At 41.8% G+C, this 21661-nt stretch overlaps 2 protein-coding genes across 10 annotated transcripts in view; one reads left to right on the top strand and one right to left on the bottom strand.

Moving 5' to 3' along the window:
• Nucleotides 1-3991, bottom strand: part of RELCH (RAB11 binding and LisH domain, coiled-coil and HEAT repeat containing) — a 78995-nt gene extending 75004 nt beyond the window's left edge. For 2 of the 4 annotated variants that reach the window (XM_055703873.1, XM_055703874.1), the window contains exon 1: nt 3301-3991. In XM_055703873.1, coding sequence (XP_055559848.1) covers nt 3301-3796 — 496 coding nt within the window. In that variant the 5' untranslated portion in view covers nt 3797-3991. The remainder of the gene's footprint in view (nt 1-3300) is intronic. The other 2 variants (XM_055703876.1, XM_055703875.1) reach the window with 2 other exon arrangements.
• Nucleotides 3992-4174: 183 nt separating this feature from the next.
• The window catches only part of PIGN (phosphatidylinositol glycan anchor biosynthesis class N), a 106915-nt gene continuing 89428 nt past the window's right edge, over nt 4175-21661 (top strand). For 5 of the 6 annotated variants that reach the window (XR_008731328.1, XM_055704644.1, XM_055704645.1 and 2 more), the window contains exon 1: nt 19968-20227. Coding sequence is in view for 5 of the 6 variants with exons in the window: in XM_055704644.1 (XP_055560619.1) it covers nt 20001-20227 (227 nt within the window). In the remaining variant the exon portion in view is untranslated. Of the gene's footprint in view, nt 4272-19967; nt 20228-21661 lie in introns of those variants that run through there. The other variant, XM_055704642.1, reaches the window with a different exon arrangement.

Below are 21661 nucleotides of genomic sequence, written 5' to 3'. Positions count from 1 at the left end.
AATGGTCTCGCAGATGTGGAGGGCACTGCTATTGAAACCAATGGAAGAAGCTGTCATAGAAGTTTGTGAAGATCTAGCAGAGATACTGAACATGAAGGATGACTACACAAGCTCTGTGCATCTAAAGGCACAGTGCTGACTCCACAATAAGAATTTGCTTCAGGCTAGAAGAGCAAAGTTGCTAGATACAATATACATTTCCATATTTTACATTACAGTATATCTTAATCTCTGTTCGCAGGAGTGACATTACCACTGCTGGAAAATGGATGGGTGTTTTTGCAAAAAACTAAGAAATCCTAGCCATCTATCGTTTGCTTTTGTAACCAAGTGCTCTGAAACATGGTTCAAAGACAAACCAGCTTCTAAGTCACTAGCTGACCACATGATGCTAGTTGTTTTAAATCCTATGAAACTTCATTTGAATCTCTTCATAGCAGTCTATAAAGAGAAAGACAAAAAAAAAAAAGAAATAGCAGCATGCACTCATAGTTTAGCTTGCCTAAAAGGATTCTGAGAAGTGCCAATGAACACTTGCACTGAAATTCTCCCATTCTGTATAGGAATGCAGAGTATGAAAGCTTTCTATTGCTCTGTGGAAATCCTCAGGCGGCATTCCAAACATACTTCACATTCAATAAGAATTGACAGTCATACTTTTTCTCCATCCACTCAGATTATTAAAAACCTCAGTGTAAAACCCACAGAAATTCATCTAACTTTGGGACAGGGAAGAGCAGGTACAAAGCTCGTGCCAAGAAGAAATTCTGACTTTAGGTATCAACAGAAATAAAAAGCTGCTTCTTTTTTAATCTGACCACATTAAGAATTTTTATTCACTGAAGCATAACATTCTACTGACCTTGAAGTGACAATCATTCCAAACTCTGCTACTTTCTACATCAATAGTTTCTATGAAGAAACCTATTGGTTTATTCTCAGATACCTTCTGGCACATAAAAGCGAGAGAAGGTACCTGAACTACTCATATATATTTCTCCACAAGTCTTCATGTGAGGATCTACAAATGTGAGCACAACAGACTGGACCTCTCAACAAAACTGAACTTTTTAACCACCTTCAGAAACTATCCAAACTTACTTTTCCATCTGACCGGTGCCTTAGTCTTCTACCTAAATCCAACAATACCAGATGCTTAAGAGGGAAAAAGAGATGAATTCTTTCAAAGACCATATAATTGTCAGCCTATCAAGAGTCTTCTGCAATCTGTTTTTTAACATTTGGAAATTAGCATAAATTCAGAGGCATAAGACCATCATCTCTTGCTGACATTAACCAGAAGCAGGCTGAACAGCACTGTCACAATTGATAGTTCAGTGCTAGACTCCAGACTGCAAGAAAGTCTGACGGCAGTAAGTTAAAAAAAAATATAAATCTACTTGAGCTATAGAAAAAATCTTTTTTTCATTGTTCTCGATCTGTCACCTTTCAATGTCACTCAACGTGAACTGCCTTTTGAATCCTTGTTGAGACAAAAAAATCCTTTGAAAAGCATTCTCTAACCTTGTACACATCAGATTTCACGACACTTAACCTTTAACCTAACGTCTAGCATGATATTTAACACATGACATTGTTAAACTGCTCCAAAATAAGTTCTAGTGCCCCCTCACACATCTCTTCCCACTGCCTCCTCCCCCCTTTTTTTTAACAGTGATGTCCCATCACTATCTATCATTCAGCAAGTCAGGACAATAATCATTACTATGCTCTCACAGAAGCATACATTGGCCATTTTTTTTGCATGCACAACACCAGTTACACAGGTTGCAGTTTTTTAATTCTACTGGAGTACACACATTATCAATAAGTGGAAACAATTTATCATGTTAACAAAGAAAAGAGAATGTTTAATCAATCAGATGAATTGATTGGAATCCCCAAGGAAGCTGCTTTTAATGAAACAGAAATTTGTATCAGTTTGAAGCCTTGAAGAACGAGTTTTTGCAACATTCACCAATCTTATCATAAAGATGGCCACACCGAAGATCTCAGCTGGACAAAACCAAGTATGAAATTCTAGGCGTTCATAACCAAGATAACCAGAATATAAATAAAACAGCATGAATTATTAAAAAAAAAATCCATACCATTTTTAAAAGATGTTGAAAACCAATAACAAGTAGAAAGCTTAGATACAGTCTATTATCCCAGCCATCTAGATACTACTAGTTCTTTCCAAATTTTAAGTCTAACTGCATGGCTTCGCAACACTAGAAACATTTTTTAAAACAAACAAAAATACGGGACTGCTTACAAAATAACTTTAGGTGTCTTAGAATACACATAAATAGTCTTTCAACTGTCCACTAACCACAACAACTTTCATTTCAATACCTTCCCATTAGTTCATTAAATCCTCAAAAGTCAGGTGGCTGGCCAGCTTCTCTGTCTCAATGCCACTTCCACAAGCTGCCTCCTCTTCAGAACTCTACATTTCTTGACATTAACGTTGATAAGACACACAAGTGATTTTACTGTAAGTCATCTGATACTAAAACTCAAAAGCTCTTAGGGCCAGCTACGTGACTATTTTCCTAATATCTGTACCACTTTTTCTCCCAAAAGCTATACTAACTCAGTATATGTACTGCTCCCCAACTCCAAATCCCAAAATGGTTAGCCAAAGCCTGCAGACACTTAGTAAACATGCCAGCACTAATTATAGGAAACATTGTGTTAATTGTGCATGACCTACGAAACTCAGACCCATCCCTGGATGACATAACCATTCCAGTGCATCAGCAGAAATAACACGCTGGCTCCTGACAGCCCGTTTTTGCCAGTTTTCAGACTTTTACATTTAGCAGCCATGCCTTAACACCCAGCTCTTTCTCCTAACAGCACACAACATCTCTCTTGACCGTAGGCACTGAAGAAGGCACAAGAAACCCCAACACAACTAAAAAGTAAGGCTGAAATTTCCACCCCTGATGTTTCTCCCACGTTTGGCACACACGTGACCTTCACAGGAAGGCTGAGGCTCCATAAGGTACGTGAGCGGGACCAAGGTAACATCTGTCCTAGCACCCCATCTCCCCAGCCCCCGGCTGCCCCGCTCCCACGCACCCCCCAGGCCCACACGCAGGGGACAGCAAACAAAAAGCGACGCCAGACGCTCTCCCCGCCCGCCCAAATGCCCTACCGACACGCACCGGCGAGGGCTGCGCCGTGAGGCGCCCCTGCCCAGCTCCAGCGGCGGCTGCCGCTCCTCCCCAGGCCCCCGGCCCGCACCGCCCGCCGCCCCCGGCCCGACACTCCCTCCCCCGAGCCACTTACTGAGCTGCCCGGAGCCGGGCTCCCTGCCGCCTGCTCCCCCCAGCGCGCTGCCGCCCAGGGCCCCGCCGGCGGGCGGCGTGCCGCTCTGCCGCTCGAAGTTGCCGGGGTTGGAGAAGAAATCGCGGAGCCGGGGCAGCTCCCGGCCGCTCTCCAGCAGCTCCGTATGCAGCTCCAGCGCCGTCAGCAAGAACTGGTCCCGCAGAAGCTGCGCTGCTATCGCGTCCATCGACAGCCGCGGCGGCTCCCCCGCGCCGACCCCGCCGCCCGCCCCCGCACCGCCGCCGGCATCGCCCGGCGCCGCCGCACGCAAACCCGGCAGCTCCTCGGGGCTCCCCGCGGCTGCCGCCGCCTCCTGCTGCTGCTGCGGGTATGCCGGCCCGCCCGGCTCGTTGCTGCTGCTGCTGCCGCCGCCGCCGGGCCTGGACTCCTCGGGCTCGTCCTCTTCAGAGTCGCTGAGGAAGGGGTTCACGCTGCTGCCGCCGCCCGCCGCCGCCATCTTACGGCGCGACCACTGCCGAGGCGCTACCTCGGCAAAGCCTGCGCGGAACCGCCACCGGCGCAGCCACCTCTGACAGGGCCAGTGCCAGGGCCGGGGCCAGGGCCGTTGCCAGCCCCCCTCGCCGCTGCGGGCGCTGCCGCCGGCAGCAACAGCGACTCCCTCCCACCACCGTCACCGCCGCCTCCTCAGCCGCCTCCCACCAGCCTCACTACCGCTTCCGGGTCCCAACTCTCGCGAGAGTTCCCCCCGCCAACCCCGAGCAGCGCCCCAGCACTCAGCCCCTTCCCGTCCAGGCCTCGCGCCCGCCCCCTGCACGCGAGAGACGGGCGGGGTCTCGGGGCGGGGCCCGAGGGAGCAGGAGGTGCCTTGCGAGGGGCGGGGCTCGCGTGTGGCGCCAGGGCAGGGGTGTGGCCGAGGAGCGGGAAGGGACAGGCGGAAGCGGAAGCCATTGGGCTCGCGGCAGAGGAGAGGAGTGAGTCTTGGCGCCTGCGCACTGAGCGCGGGCCGCGGGTGCCCCGGTGGGGGTGGGCTGCGGCCGGGTGGGTTTCTCGGCATCCGGTTTCTGCTTGTGGGGGCAGGTGCAGGCGCAGGCCTGCCCCTCTGGCCTCCGGAGAGCTTTGGCTGGGCTAGTGGCCTGGCAGCGGTGGTCCGCCCGGTGGCGTAAGGGCGGTGGTGGGGTGTGGGACTCGGCTGCAGCGCCCGGGTAGGGCCCAGCTCCCCGTCACCCTGGGTTGGTTGGTTGGGCCGGTGTGGGGTTGCCTGGAGAGGGCAGCGCTGAGCGGGGTGTCCCGGGCCGGGCCGGTGCTTGGGCGGCCTGGGCTCCGTGCCCCCGGCAGGGGTGAGCCATAGTCCAGCAGGAAGTGTGCCTGGTAGGCCTGAAACTGGGAAGTGTGGGGGCACGGGTGGTCATGAGTTACTGCTGCTAAAAAGACGATGTGAAGCTGTTAACCTTGTGTGTTACCTGGCAAGAAACTCAAATTGAATCTTGAGTGTAGCAATAGGCACTGTTAGCTAACCAAGGAAGTTCAGCTTACTAGACATGATGAAGAACAAGATCAGCATTGGTTTCTGTTCTGGTTTTTTATATATATATGTAAATCGTGCCCCGTTCCTATTAATAGGAGCGCTGTTTGCATCAAGTTGATTCACTAGGAGTTATTTGCTTTACTGAGAGCAGAATATTGCTGAAATCTTGGCAATAAAATAGTGGCAACATGTTGCGGTAATACAGAAGTCTAGAAGCAATATTCAGTACTATGACGACAAACTATTCTGTTCATATCATGATAGTATGCTATAAAAGACTGGCTTTCCGTCTCTTGTTAATTTGTGTAAATTTGTAAATAGTGTATTCAATTTTGCATTCTGTCCTACAATAAAATTTGAATTCTTTCGTTAACGTACTGGTTTATGTTACTGATACACAAAAATAGAGTAACTAGTGGAGTGTGAACTGGTTGTAGCATAAGGTAAAATGGCATTATATTGAAAATGCTTTAAAATTTGACTCAGACCCCAATAAAAATGCGAGTAAAAAAATCTTACTGTTGCTGCTCCGGTGGGATTAGGAACCCTTGAAGAAATCTTGTGTACTTTCATTTCTGGGGAGTTAAAGCATGTTTAGCATGAGTTTGTTAAGAGTTGATGGGCTGGTGTTCTGCCGCTTCCCTTAAAATGGAGGGAAATGCTTACGGGTGTCCTGTAGCGGCCCCTAGTGGCGATCGGTAGCGGTTACATGTGGCTTAAAGTTTAAAGGTCGTTCAAACCCTAGATTCTGCCTTTCTTAATTTTGAGAGACTCATTTTTGCCGACTTCTGTGTGCAGTTACAGTAAGGACTATTTTTTTCAATGTTCTTCGCCTGAAATAATGTAAATGTTTTTCTCTGTTTTGGTATTTCAAAAGAGGTTTGTTGGGGTTTATGAAACTAACTGAAATATTTACAGCTGTCACTCAAAATAATTTATGGATGGCTGGGATAAAGTTAACACGGCTAAAATGTGTGTTCCAGAGCTGAAAAATGTGCTTTTAAAATTTAAATTTAAATTAAACTAAAATTTTAAAATTTAAAATTAAAAAATTCTCCAGAGCTGGAGAAAAATGTGCTTTTAAAAATATGCTTAAAAGTAGTTTCTTATGGTATACCGAAGGGATGTTATTTTGAGGCACCTGAGAAGAAAACCTGATAAAAGTATAGTATCTTGGAGGATGTGCAAGGCAGAAAAAGATGCATGAGTTCTAGAAATAAAGCAATATATAGGCCTAGTTAAGGCTGACAGCTACAAACTAATTTTTTTCTTAAATTATTCAGTAGTCATTCTGAGAGGCAAGTTGTTCAAGCTGCTTTGTCTCTTACTGGAGTTAGTGTTTCTTCTAACTTTTAAAGCACTGAAGAACAGTATGCCTAAATACATCTTGGAAGGCTTGATGGCTAAAAACAGGTCTGTCAAGCTTAGTACCCAAAATAGAAGTGGCTTGTAGAAAAAAGATCTTCAGAATTTTTTTGAGCTGGAGGTATATAAATAATTTTTTCAGTCTATGCATGTTTTTTCATCAACTTTTAAACTTTCACTTCTGGAGATGGAAAATAAGTAGCAAAAATTCAGTCATTGCTTTTACTGTGTTGATTTTGGTAGGAGTGTTAAATCTTGACTTAGTGCTTCAGAGTTTAATGAACTCAAACATATGACCAGTTTCAGGTTCCCTCTCTGCTGTTTGGTGGGGTCGTGTGAGTGTAAATTATGTTTTCTTTCTGTGCTACTCTGGTGTGGTGTCAATTGCTCTCACACTGAGTGAATGCTTTATTTAAGTCACACTATAAGGGTTTTTGTGTTTCAGCTTCTACAGATAAGATTATTGTTTAAAAACAAAATTAACCTCATTAGGCCCATATCAAGTTTTTCTGTGCTGAATACTTGAAATGTATTATTGTGTTCTAGTGAGTCCTGCAGTGAAGCAGAGTAGCTTTTTTTATCTGATTGGAGTCCCAATCAAGGCAAAGGGAACAAAATAATGGAAAATCTGAAACAAAACTGATCTCTACTTTAAAATAATGCAGATATGTGAGTTCTGCCAACTCTTGCTGAAGTAGTCTTCTAAAATTGAGCTGCCTGAAAGAATCTTTGTCTGTGTATGTTTAAGACTAACTTTTAGCCCCTTTCAAAAGAAACTTTACAGAAGTTATGATTGTTAAGTTTATTTTCAGACCTTACAAAAAAAATAATTTCAATATTTTGTAAACACTGTAACCTCAAAAATGCTTTTATATTCTGCAGGAGCTGAATAATGCAGATGTTGAGACTCATAATATTGGTAGTTTGTGCTTAAAGATCTCTGCCATTTCTCTGAAACTCTATCTGTCCCTTGCAGTTTTAAGGGCATAGTTTCTAAATGAGAATAGCTTGTATCAGTAGTTATTTGTCTGTTAAGTATAGGCTAGCTTTACCTGGAGAAACCGATTTTGGGAAGTGTTTGTTAAATTGGGATTTGAAATAAATGTAGTGCAGCACTGTGAAGGGGTTCTTGAAAATATTTTCAGCCTCACCAAAAATGTGATAATGTCCTATGAAGTCAGATGAGGACCTGAATTAAACAAAACAACCCCCCAAAATCGCTTTGAATTGAAGTTTGGCTGTGTTTTTCTACCTCTAAAATTGTTTTGAGGCATTACTGTGAACAGTGAGTATTTGAAAGCCTGCCATCAAAAATACAGCGAGCAAACACACTCAGAGCCCAAGGAGTATTTTAGAAAACTTGTTCAAGCTTCATGATGTGTGTATTATGGTTTTGTGAGAATGAATAGATAGGAGAAAATACTGTTAACAGTTGAGTGAGGAGACATAATTTGAGAATAAGAGATACGACCTTTTATGGCTCTACAAACACTAGAGTACTGAATTGCTTGGGCTTTCTTCACCCTGGTCTAGAAGATAGAGTGTATTGCCTGGAAAGTGTAGGCTACACAGAAAGCTGTCACTCTATGGTGTGCTTTACCATGCCTCACCAGGGTGAAGTACAGTGTAGATGGGGAAGGGAAACGGTGCACTGAAGTATGAAAATGATAATTTTCAAGTCATTCTTGAATTCTGAGGTCTGAAGGACTAAATTCAAACAAAAAGCTGTTTTGCCTGAATTTAAGGTCTCTTTTATTGAAGCTTTGTGGAGGTCAAGGCGATTAAGGCTTGATAATTGAAAAGGTCTCAGTTATTCCTGTCACTGCAGAAGCATGGGCCAACTTGCAGAGATATTGCTGTGCAGACTTCATGCTGCTGCCCTGTGTTTTTGAGGGTTGCCTGCTTCACCTTATTCCTCTTCCAGTTTAGTATTTGCACAGTTTTTTTTTTAAAAAAAAAAACAAACCCACCCTTATATTTTCCATATAAAGCCTGCTGCTTTTCAGTCATGTTCAAATATAAGGGGGAAATATGATAAGAGAGACTTAAGACTGCCTGTGGGGGAGGTCATGCAGTAAACTATGGTGTTAAAAGGAATACAGCTAGTGTGACATGCAGGCTTCTGAGAACAAAGTAGGAGTCTTAGGGCTTGCTTTGAACATGCTGAGTTAACACTGTTGTCAGGAGGAGATGCAGTCCTGTCCTGGTGCCAACACAGAGGTTTGTTTTGGGAATTAGATTGGGGAACTAAACTACAGCAAAGTTATCTTTACTCTTCCTTCCTTTTTTTTTTTTTTTTTTTTTATTCGCTTGAGTTTACTTTCATTTGCATTCATTTTCCAGTCTGCTTGACTATGCAGTTGTACAGATGGCTGTGCCAGCCCAAGGAATAAGTTTGGCAAGAGGGTAAGCAGCAGGAGCAGAGGAGGGCAGAACAGCCCTCTGGAGCTGTTACTGGCTGTGTTTTTCTTGCAGTATTTGTGACTGTGAAGACCTTGTATTCTTTGAACTGCTACTACCACAGGAGCCATTTTTTTATAAAATACCTGATAAAATATATTTGTCTTTCTGGTCTGAAATATTTCAGATAACATACTTTTAATTACAAGCAGGTGTCTACAGATGGTAGGGTACAGGTGAATAACTGCTACACAGAAGTGCATAACAGACTTTTTTCTGTCATCTCAAAACTAGCATATACTAACATAGGTAAGCTTTGCCTTTGTGTGCTTGATATGAAACTGTATTTGGTGTCTGTCTCATAACAGTAATTATAATATCTTTGGAATCTTCTACCTACCAGTGTTTTATTGCTCCCTTCTTGCCAGCAAGAGAGATCAGGAAACTACAAATGATTCTCCAGTTTGGGAAGATGATGTAATTTGAGAAGTGGGGAGATGTTGCCCATCTGTCCCCTCTGGGTCTCTGTCCAACAGTTTTTGTCTTGTTCTCTGCGTTGTGTGTTTTTTTTTTGTTTTTGTTTGTTGGTTTTTTTTCTACAATGAAGCTACTGCTGGTTTTTTGCCAAAAAAGTTTGGGTGATGGGGAGCTTTCATTTTAAATCAGTAGTGCCCCATATTGCAAAGAGGCAGAATACAGGTTGTTTCCAGAAACCATTTATTGTCTCTATTAATTATTAGAGCCAGTCAGCAACTGACAAATAAAGGTGACTTATAGAAAATGAAAAGTTGCTTGGTTTTGCCTTAAAAACAAATGTAAGCTTACAGCGTTTCAGTAGGGGGCATTTACAAGTTGATATATCAAGATGATAATGAATGTTAATTCTTTGTGAGTAGAGATCGCTCTAGGAGCAAAAAGAAGTATTCTAAAGCGAGTGTAAGTATTGCAGGCTGCAGAAACTGATAATTTGAGTGGGTTTGATGTCTTATGCACGTTTAGGAAAGTGCCTTTCGATGTGAACAACTTGCAACTATGGTTGGTAGTGGAGGAGTTAAAGAGGAGGTGACTCCTTTGTGTAAAGATTGATTATTACTCCTCAGAGTAGCCTTGGGACAGATATTGTATATGCTTACTACTTGAGACCTTGAGTGCTGTCTTGAAAGTGATACAATCCATCCTTTTAGCGTTTTGCTGCACTTTACAGCTTGGCTGTTGCAATTCTTAGTTAAATCCTTTGTTTCATTTGGTGATTGAAGGAGTTGGGGGTGTGCGTGGTGGAGCAGCACGGTCAGGGTGGGGTTTCCCGGGGCGCGACGGGCGGGGCCGGGAGCGCTGCAGGACCCTGGAGAGCGCCCGACCTCCGCGGGGGTGGACCGGGGCCGCCGCCCCCCGCCGGGCAGGGCTGCGGTGCTCGCCGCTGCCTTGTGTCCTGTAACGCCTCTCCGGTTTGGGTTGCTTTCCTTATGTATGCTCGCCTCGGGCTTTAAAGGAGGTTTTTTTCTCAGTGGGAAACGTGACTTGCCTCTGTGTCGAGGTGGAACTGTTGGCTGTGGGCTGAAGTTTGGTAGGTAAATGTATATAAAATATTGATTATGCTAGCCAGTGAAATAGTATTCAGTTATACATTATATTCAACTGGCTAGCATAATTAAGTAGTACTTTTGAACTCAAAAGCTCCAAAGTCCTTTTTTAAAAAAAAACAAAAACAAATAACCCCCCCCAACTTTGGAAAGGGTGGGAACCTACAAATCGATCATTTGACTTCTGTATTCCTTTTATTTAAAGTGTTACTTTGTGCTTAGAAGGTTGTCTTGCAGTCCGTTTTTTCCTTCAGTCTGAAGCTATTGGAAAATTGGCATTCAGAGGCTTATGTGCAAGATCCAACAGATGTGGCTTGACATCATTCTTCTTTATTTGTAGTGGTTGATATTGGTAAGAAAACGTGACTTAAAAGCTGACAGAAGTTACGTTTTATTAAGACTTCCTTAGTCGTACCAGCTTCTCTGGAACATACTTTAAGGACTGTTTAGTGTTTTGGGTTTTTTTTGTCAGGGTGCTTTCTTCTCTGCGTGCATACAGAATACATGTGCAAGCTGGTTTTGCAAAGCTTGATGCAGCTGAAAGTTGTTCTTTCCCTCCTTTTCCCTGTGTGTGCTATGTTAATGTTTTCTGTATGACTTTAAAAGAGTTTGATCCTTGTCCCTTTTATTGCTAAAGGGAAGAGCTGTGCTGCTTGTACTGGTGCATGTGCTTTATTGCATAATCTTATTGCACATCTCTTTAAAAATATCTCAGGGGGCCTTCAGCCTTGGATTGCTATGGAGGGCTCCAATGAGACAAGAAGACTGCTGTGGCAAGCTGTCTTCCAGGCACGTGCATTTGCTTAAGTGTCATTTATCCCTTGGCCCTAGCAACCATGGATGTCAGTCGGCTGGGTTCTGTTAGACACTGTCAGACTGACATTCTTTCTCCAAAACTATCCCATAAAACTTGCAAAATGAAAAATCTGTCTACAAGATCTCCAAACCGAGCAAGGGAAAACCATGACGGGGGGTGGAAAAATTATTTTTTGCAAGAATAGAGAAATCTGAGTAATGCAAAACACTCTTGGCAGCACAAAAAAATTAAAAAGTCTGTATTGAGATGAAAACACAATGTTAAGCTGTAGAACAGTGGTACCTGAAGAAGACTTGCTGATGGGGTAATTGCTCAGAAGTCAAGAAGTCAAGAAATACCCAAGAGGATTTGCAGATACCTCCTGAAAACAGGTGCAGGCCCCCCAAATGCTGTGGCCCAGTGAAACAGCTGATTCGCAGCAAAGCCACTCAGGTTTTATTGTTATTGGGTTTTGCTTTTTCCATGTTCTGAATTTCTATCTGCCTGCATACTGAGCAGATATAGAGCTGATTTTCTACTCTTGGGTTTTTTCCGCTTAGCTAACAAGTGTTACCAAAGGGTGATGCTTGTTTTCTCTTTCATGCCTCAAAGCAGTCATCGTTTCTTCAAGAATATCCTTGTTCTCTTTGCCAATGTTGTCCTGTTGGTCAGTTCTCAAGTATGTTTTTATGCATGGGAAACTTGTGGATACAATTTCCCATGTTTACAGGATAATTCAGAGGAAATTGCATAGGCTGACATTGGGATAACTGATTTGCAGTACATTCATATATTAGGACATGATGTTTTATTGGCACCTTGCAGGCCATAGTCAAATTTCTCCTTGAAAAGTTTTGGCAAAAGAGACTTTTCCAGGCAGGCAGGGTAATTTTTATTATCAAGTGATGTTAAAAAGAAAATTAAATATTCTTTGAACTCTTTGCCTCAGGTTTGGATGTGCCTTACTGAACCACATGTAAAATTTAAAACAGATGTCATTTGTTATTATAAACCCTAAGATGCTCAGTGAAGATGTAGAACAGAAAATAATTTTAAACAGATGGTTTGAATTACAAAAGCTTCTTCAGTACAAGAGCAAGTGGAAACACTGTAGTTGCAGTTTCATTGTTTGGCAGAGCATGTATGCCTCAACAGAGAAAGAAAATTAAATTTTGGAAAAGAGGAAAAGGGACTTTATTATTATGCCACTTCTGTTCATATTACGATTATATGATGAAGTCAGGATGATGGGTTTGGGTTTCCTATGTTTAAGTATTGTGTAAAGATACGAGAGAAAGTTACTCTGAGACTGGCTGATAAGTCTCTTGTATAAATTTGTGCGGTTAATAGTATGGGCAGGAATTACTTGATTGCATTTCTTGACTAGTGTAACTCTTTAAAAATCTAAATTAATAAAAGAACAGGGCAGGGACTGCTAGTACCATCTTAGATGATGTATAGCTGCCATACTATGTGAAATACAGTCAGTTAGACCACACAGCTTCCACTTTGCTCGCCTGCCCTAAGCAAAAGGATCATTTTTTATGTACGAACAAACGGTACAGTCACCACTTTGACAGTTTAAATTACAAAATACACAACACTGTTTAGTTGAAAAACTTATTAGTCAGCCAGAAACATAGAGCAGATGTTCCTGTCTTATTTCTTTTTTTTTTTTCTGTAAAATATACTTACCAAGGCCATTGATGCTTTTTGAAAACGCATTTTCAATGGATTTTCTTCATCTTAACCAACAGGCTTGACAGTATTAGTGAAGCATGGCCCCTCTAAAATAACTTACTAATGTATTTTGAGCTCCCTGTCTTGACACTGTTATCCTTAAAAAAAAAAAATACTTCTGCCAATGGGGCATATTGCATGTAGTATTTTGTGTTTGTTTTATTGCATATGTGAAGAGAGAAAAATATAAAAGGGAAATGTTACATTTTTCACAAAGAACTATATTGTGTTGCGGTACAATTACAGTTTTCTTTACCTTATAAATAATGCTGAGAGATTATAACTTCAGGGGGAATGCAGCTTAAATGTAGATTACTTTGGGAAAATGAGGACTGCATTTAATTATGTCAGCTTTCCTGTTAAGCACTCAGGGACCTGATCCAGCTTGAGGCTATGGATGTAGCTTCTGTGGCATGAGTCAAAAAAAGTAAAAAAAAAAAAAAAGTCTTGTCAGCAAGTTATGGATCAACTTGAAAAAAAGGAAAAGTTCATGTGAAATAGACTGTCTGCCTCTTGTCTCTGATGGTTGGTTTGTTAACAGCTGGCTTGATCCACTGCCACCATCACAGCATGGGTATTCTAGTCCTCGGACTGACGTGACTTTTGGTAAGGAACTTGCAGCTAATAGCAAGATTTTTTTGTATTGTTTTGATAGGTGCAAGTACAAAAAAAATACAAAGAAAGAGAAGGGTCTCTTCATCCCATCTGCGACCAGCTGGGAGCTGAACTTTCTCTCTGAGGATTCTAAAAAAAAAAAAACAAAACCACAAAAAAACCCCCAACAAACTCCAACCAAAAACCCCTTCTCTAATCTGTGTGAATCACTTTATTCTGGAAAAATAATTAATTGCAATCAGGAGGTCCCTTACTGCTTTCCTTTCTTTAATCTCCTAGACTTTCAAGAAAGGTCCGTGGGTTCTGCCTCATTGTCTCAGAACAATTGCTCTCCTGCATCTGCTTGCTCTCTTCTCTGCTTGTGTACAACATCCAATAAAGTGAGAAGCTGTCAAGTCTGCTCAAGTCCCTGGCACAGCCAGGGCAGTGCTAATTTTCTATTTGCTCTGTTCACGTGGACAACTTGTATTTAACAAGCAGCGAGTAGCTTGGTGGATCTTAAATACTTTTCTGCTAAGGATCAAAAAAGGGTCTTTATTTAAGAATCCATACCAGCTTTGTATTGTTGGCTCCAAACTGTTTGAACCAAAAATACCTTATTGGGGTAGTTTAAATTCTGACATGCTGGAGGTTGGACAGTGTCATTATTGGCTCTGTATTTTGTCTAGGAGGTGGTGACAGAAAGAGAAAAAATATAGAAAGAGTAGATCTGGATCTGATACATAGTTTACTCATTGGACTGAGTCTGTAGAGGAGGTGAATTGGCTGTCTGAACTGTATTTTAACAAGTGATATGTTTGGATGGACAGTAAAGAAATGGCATGTGGCAAATAGGTTGCAACATGCTCCTCTGTATACAAGACTAGAAGCTTCTGTCTCTCCTGTTTGTGTGATAGGCAATGACTTAACAGAGTATAGTAGAATAATGTAGTCAGGATTTAGGCAAAGCTCACATTTTGCTTTGTGAAAAAAAGGACTGTAGAAGGTAGCACGCTAAGTCACTTGTTAAGGGATTGCCTGGGAAAGTATCAGAGGACACAAAAAATGCTGTGATATCCTTGGCTTAAGTTTTCTTGACAGAAAGATGTAAGATATATTTTCAAGTGACAGTCTGTTTATCCACTTTTTGGATGGCCAGGCACCCGAGGGCAGAGATGTTTTTGCACTAGTAATAAATACTTAGATCTGGCGCCTTGTCCTCCAAAGTGTATGTGTTTAATGTACTTCTGTTTTTCTTCTGTTGACAGGCTGTGGCTTTTGCTTTTTCTTATAAGCTAGTGCTTAATCCACATTTCTCCTTTTATCCTTGTTATTTCTTCCTTTTAGCATGCCTTGTGAGGTTTCTGCCTTGAACTGTCAAGCACCAGGCTCTATGGAGAAAGTTGCTTATGGTGACCTCTGTAATGGAGGGGAGAAAACTAAAGGACTTGGCAGGGTTGGGTTTTTTTTCTCTCTTCTCCTTTGTGTGGTATCCCATAGAAGCTGGATTTAATTTTTGTATCTCATGTGCGATACAGAGAAATACTGTGTAGATAAGCATGTTTCCTACTAGGGCAGGTGCATACCCAGTGCTAGCTCTGTGCCTAAAAGGCATGAGAGTAGACACTATAGGCTTGAGGCATGTCTGAGCGCTCAAATTTTACTGGGTTATCTACTTTCTCCTCTTCCCGCCAGAAAAGCATGTCAGAAGGCTTCTGGGCACCAGGAGTTTGCTACTGATGCTTCCATTTGCAGTTCCTCCTGATGCTGACAGGCCTGTCAGAACATCTATGAGACCCTGTTCAGCCTCTGGTTCCCCCATTGGACCTGCAGATTCATAATGGCTTTTGAACCCTCCTGTCAAACGGTGATGCAAAAGCACAAAAGGGGAGGAAAAGAGGAGTGGAAGAGATCTCTGGATGGCAGAGGACTTGGATGGGTGAAGATCTGTGCATTGTCAAATTTAGAGGTGCTGTCAGCTAGTTCCAGCTGTTCTTGTGTCGGTTGTGTGGGAGCTGTATTGACTGCTAAGTGATGTTCTCTCCTTGGACTTGGAGTCTGAGACCTTACATTGCATCTTTGAGAACACAGATCAACTGATTATTCCACTCTTCTTGGAAACGGGTGGGGGGAAAAAAGGGTGTAATGCTAGAGCATACCATAGGGAGAAAAACCCCAGGTGTCCCAGGAGATCTACTCTGAAGTTTTTCCACATCTCTTGTTTTTCCTAGATCTCCTTTTTCTGACTCATAAAGATCGTGTCCAGATCTTGTAAGGAAAAGGGTATTTTCAAGATAAATATTTGGCTTTCCTTCTCCATGTCAATGGCCCCTCATGCAAGAGTGCAACAGAGGAGAGATGACCACAACTCTCCAATTTATACCTGAAGTGGGATCCATCTTCTTTTTCTGTTCATGCCACAAATGTTTGTAGCTGCAATTACACAGCATAAATGCTATTTAGCATGGATCCTCCTTTCCTACAGAGGTCTATTCACAAATCCCAGAGGTCCATCTTTTACCTTCACTGTCTTCCTTGATGGTTTACCTTTCATGGCTCAGTGATTCATGGTAATTACCTTTCATGGCTCAGTGATCCACGGTAAATCAACTTTCAATAGTAGGGTTCCGAGGGGTGGGTGGGTGGTCCAAGAAGACATGTCTTTTTCTTTGTTGCCTTAACATCATAACATAATGCCTTAACAACATAATTGAACTAAAGACTTCATATCAAGTAGCTAGAAATAAATGGACAACTTATCTTGTTCCACAATAAAAAGAAAGGTTCCTAGGTTTAAGAAGCTCACATACCTGCAAATGTGAATTCAAGTGACTTTGGCATTCCAAATTAGGGAAGAGGGTTGTCCTCTGATTTGCAGGATATACGTTCTAAGACTTGAAATCCAGAAGTTTACAATCAAATGTTGATAGCAAAATGCTGGTGATCTGGCTTTGTTAGTGCTGTCAGCCTTAACCTATTTTGCACCCTCATTTTTCTTGCCTGCGTAGGTGCAAACTGATAAAGACTTCTGAATAAACCAGCTGATTTTGATTTCTTTGACTTCCTGTCTTGCTGGCTTTTTTTCATTAAAAGAACTGTGTGAGGTACCAGTTGGTAGCAATTCAGGTAAAAAAACCATTATCAGCTGAGACCTGGTTCTTCACAGTGATGGATCATTTAGACAAGCTCTTTCTCAAAATGCAAACTGTTTTTTATATGGGAATGGGGCCATTTCAGCCTGTCATTCAGCTGTCTTCCACCTGTATCGTAGACCAGGGTACTTGTAAATTCCGAGGAGTCTAGTGAAGGCCTTTCTAAAAAAGGGAATACTTCATTAATATCTGTGTCTGTCTGTTTCCAGATGTTAATATTTGTCAGGCTTCTGATAAGTAATTTTGTAATTCAGTTAATCTGAACAACTGAATGTGTTATATTTGTTACAGTTCTGTCTGCAGTAGGGTGCCTCGGAACCTGGTCCATACATACGGCGGTTGCAGTGTCTGTCACAAGCAGCATGCCTAGGGGATCCCTCTGGCTGTCTTCATCCCTAGGAAGAACTTTCTGGAAAACTAACTTGCCCATTTTGATTCATGTTGCCATAACTTCTAAGCAAACAAATGTTTCCACATCATGGGTGAAAACAGAAACTTAATGCTGCACTTGAGGACCCAAGCCTTGCTCTTCCCCTGAGCATCATCTGTGTTTGATAGGACTAAGTGCACAGTCGTTCTTTTCTGATACAGTCTCATTGCTCTGCTTTGTCAGATCTCTCCCGCTTGCGTTGTTCATCTCTTAAGGGGGATCTCTGCAAAAAATGTCATCCATGTGCCAGCTTGCTTTTCTTTTGCCTTTCTCAATGGTCAAATATGTATCAGTATTGCAGGCTGAGAAGAAATGGGGATGTGCTCCAGGTGGCATAGCATATGCTGAGAGAAAGTAACACTGAGATGGGCATAGATGGGCCTGTGGAAAGTTGGGTCCAAAAAAGCCTGGTCTTGGAGGACTAGAATGGGTGCTTTGGATTGGAAGTCCCAGAGAAACACAGACAGTGATAAAGAATTTCCTTTCCCAATGAAAATCAGTTACTCAAAATGCTTTGTTCTTTGATGATACTTCGGATGTTTGAAGAGGATGTATTTCACAAATCAGCTGTCTTAAGTGAACTTCAGGCACTTTGGGCTGACAAAGACCAAGTTTAGTTGTAACTTGATCAAGATGAAGATGTGTACAAGGTCACTGGTACCTCTCTGGAGTTGCTGTTGACTGTATTTAAACTTTGTTCTTTGAGTTGGAGCCTTCCCTAACCACAGACGAGTGCCTGTTTGCAACACCTTACTCAATAGTTTAGTAGTTTGAAAGCAAGACTGCTGTTCAGAAAGGGTACCAGGTGCCATTCTGGCATTCAGCTGAGATGCACTTATACCTGTGGGAAAGTATTTGTAAGCCTGAGGATAGGATAATCTTCACAATTCTATGTCACAGTGATGATGCACAAAGTCATGCGTTAAAGGAGCAATGTAAGCTAAGCTAGGGGCAGTAGGAGGGGCTATGAGGGATGTGGCAGAAGCAGGTGCTCTGGGAGCTGCCTGTCTTGAAATCATCTGATGGTGATGGACAGTTGAATATGTTGTGCCCAGATGAATAGTCTAGAGTAGTGTAGTCAAACTGTGGTTGCAAAAGGAAGTGTGATTAAAAAAATAAATTAATTCTGTAGATCACTATGGTCTAAGATGGCATTAAATTTGAATTGTGTTGATTGCACTCTGCTGCAAGAAAGAGCTCAGGCCCGGAGAGAGTTAAAGCAAAGAGAAATAGCTAGTACTGAAAAAAGATTAGGTTACTACTACTTTAATTAGAATTTAGAATATGTTAAGCTATAAATTGGAGCACTGGGAGTATACAACAGCAAGTATCTGATCGAAGTAACTGCTTTGTTTAGTAGGTTGTTTAGCCACATCAGTTCAAGGCATGAATATTTTGGATTCTCTCATCAAACACAACAACATCAAAAGAAAAAGCCCTATGGAAAATAAAACTGATTAGATAAAATGAGGTCTGGCATCGAACTTAATGGTATTTCTGTGACTGTTTTCATGTATTTAAATTCATGCAGGAACCCTGGGTGCTTAAAAATAAAAAATAAAAATACTGATGTTTACAAATACTGCAAGTGTTAGAATCTCACTTGTAGACATAGAAGCTTGTAAATTCCTTATTAATGAAAAGTTTTTCTTTGATCACTTAAGTATGACTACTATGTGTCTCTTTGAAATGTTGTATTTAGTTATCTCTATCTTGTTATGTGATTTTTCTCTCCAAATCTATAAAATGAGCAATTACTATATTCATGTTTCTGATTATGATTTGTTGCATCTGTAGGGAAAATGGGTGGAATTGGAAGTTATGGTTAAGTTGCATACAGATCTAACTTTTCTTTGGGTTAGTAAGGGGTGTGTGTGGGGGTTCTTTGATTTTCCTGGCCCTTTAAATTTTTTATTTTAAAAAATATCTTTCAGAGTTTTGATCAAAGTTAAGGTTATGTTGTAGTGAAACCTTCTTTCTTTATTTGATATGAATAATAGTCTTACTGCATGGTGGCTGTCTCTGTCCGGCTACTGGAATTCTCAAAGGAACAGGATATACTTATATATTGTCCTTTAGAAGCGCTATCTAGGTTCTGAAACTAAAGAGTGTGTGTTTACATAGGTAATTGAATATCTGAACCTTCCAGTCTGTTAGGAACATCTGTTGCTAAATTGGTGAGTGGAGGTGTTTTGTTAAGGTTGGTAATTAGCTAATATTTAAATAACTAATCCAGCAGCCTGGACAGCACTAAGTACTTTGTCAGAACTGAGCCTCTCTGTCTCACATCCCACACTTACCTACTATATGTGTTTGTGTTGCCTTCAGCAGACATCATACGAGGCCCTCAGTACACACGGCAGACACATAAATTTCCACTGTTATTAAGCATGTTTTTTTATCTAACCTGACTTCAGAGGATGACAGGGTAAAAAAAGCATTCGGAAAGGGAGTATCGTTGCTCATGAAACATAGTTCTTCAGCTGTTGTGCTTTTGTCACTTGTTTTGTCACAGAGGAATAGTATTTTGCACTCAGCAGAGCATCTTTATTCCTTTAAAAGAAATTTTCTGTCTCTAGGCAGAATACGATGAGCCCAGACTTGATAGTAAATTTAGGAAAAGCAACTTGGGTTGGATGTCTGCTATAGGATGGCTTTCCCTAGCTGTGTTTGGCTTGCGTTTGCTGACACAGACCTCAGCACTGTCAGGCAATCAGCCGGTAGAGGGTAGTATGTTCACAGAGACGTTACATTGTCAGAGTCTTCTGTCACTGATGTAGGTAACAAAAACCTGCTGAATATGAGACAAACTGGCTTGATTCAAAGGTCTTTTGAAGCCATCTGATACCCCACTAAATATTAGAGATGAGTTGCGGAGACATAATGACTATCTGAAAGTCTGAATTAGTCATGCAGTGACTTTTTTGACAAAAACTGCTGGGAAAAAGCTTGTTGAAAGCAGAGATTGGGTATGGATCCTGGGTAATGACTGTGACTGCGGTACTCCCATTCTATTACAAATGAAATAAATACCGTTTCTGGCAAATCTGATCTGCCTAACTTTATTCTTCTCATTCCTTCTCAGTGTTGGACTTTGCCTTGCCACCCTGGTGTTACCATGGCTATACCAGTCTTCATACTCGCTGGTCTCCTTGTGCATTGTGTGTTCTTGGTCTCCATTTTTGACATCTACTTCAGCTCTCCCCTGGTTCATGGTATGACTCCTCAGCGGACTCCACTGCCACCTCCGGCAAAACGTCTTGTACTCTTTGTTGCTGATGGTCTGCGGGCAGATTCATTGTACGAATTAAACAGCAACGGTACACCACAAGCACCTTACCTGCGGTAAGTCAGTCTGAAAACACTACTGATCCAGAAGTTTTTGCTTCTGGAGGCAGCTCTATAGACATAATGTTGGAAAGAGAACAAGAGGAACAACAGCAGCTGTAGAAATGCCTGAATTTGAGTTGGTGGTCAACCATGAACAGAGTAAATTCAATCGATGTTGTCCTCTGAAAACTACAGCTAGCCAGTTATTGAGAGGAGTGTGAACTTCCTCCATTCACATCAGCATGGTATCAATTCTGAAGCCTAACAGAGTCGTTAATTTAAACTGCTTCCTGGATGTTCAGATTTGGAGTAGTAGTTCATTAATGTGCTTGTTTTATAATTCTGAGCTACTGATGAAGCCTTCTAAGGAGTGATTAAAGAAGATGGCCTGAATGGATTTAACAGCAGGCTGCCACTTTGTATTTGTTCCACCCTTCCTGCACGCGTGACCCTGCTGCCTCGTTGTGCTCTCTAGTGTGTGTCTGATTGCTTAATGGAATGATTTGGTGTAAGATTGTGAAAAACTAATCCTGTCAAAAAAGAATGTTAAAAGTCATATCCTTGAGTGCTTAAAACTAATTTTCACCAACCTTCCCTGTTTCCTTATATCAAGATAATTATTTCATCATAAGACAAATAATTTCTTAGACTAAAAAAAGTGGACAGTATTAAATAAGAGTATTTTAGTATAATAGCTCTGGTCTGGCTTGAATGTCAGAGCAAACCCAGATAATCAATCATCTGAAGCCATTAGGGTGTTTGCAGTCTGCTACAGAAATCTGAGGAGTCCTTGCTACAGCACTTGGCAGTTTATATGTGATTATTTGTACCCGCTTCCCCTGTTGTTAGTGTTTTTGTAAGGTGCTATCTGCCACTGGCAGATGTCTGCCACATCAGTGTGAGTTTTGCATGTTGTCTTTTAGCAGTGGACTTCACACTTCCTCCAGAGCAGATTCTTCTAGCAGTAAAACTGTTGGTCTCTTGCACCATGAACAAAGTGTGAATGCTGTAATGGCCCCATCACTAGAAGCAGCGGTGGGTAGTGGCCAGGAAGCTACTAATGGATATTTTTGCCATTAAGTGATACGAGGTTTTCGGTTTCAGCCATTCAGCGTTATCACACCTATCTAGAAATAAAAAGTTAAACCATGTGTTAGCTTGGCCAGTGTTGGGAAGTTTACACTTTTGCTGTCTCTGTTTTACCTTGTTTTTGGAATTACAAACCTCATATTTCAAAATCTGTAGAAGTAAAACATGGTCACATGCACTGAAAGGACCTGAGTGAATGGAGGGGAACTCCCACGTAACAAGCAAAGGTGCTTGTAGGTCACCTAGTGAAATACAATGCCAGTAGAGGTTTGAAGTGCCATCTGTATTTCTGTCATTGTCTTTCATTCCGCATATAAATACATAAGTGTGTGAACGTGTGTAAGTGAGAGATGATGAAAA

The sequence above is a fragment of the Falco cherrug genome, chromosome 3 (genome assembly GCF_023634085.1).
Source record: "Falco cherrug isolate bFalChe1 chromosome 3, bFalChe1.pri, whole genome shotgun sequence".
NCBI classification, from domain to species: Eukaryota; Metazoa; Chordata; class Aves; order Falconiformes; family Falconidae; genus Falco; species Falco cherrug.
This window is presented reverse-complemented; position numbering and strand designations above follow the sequence as displayed.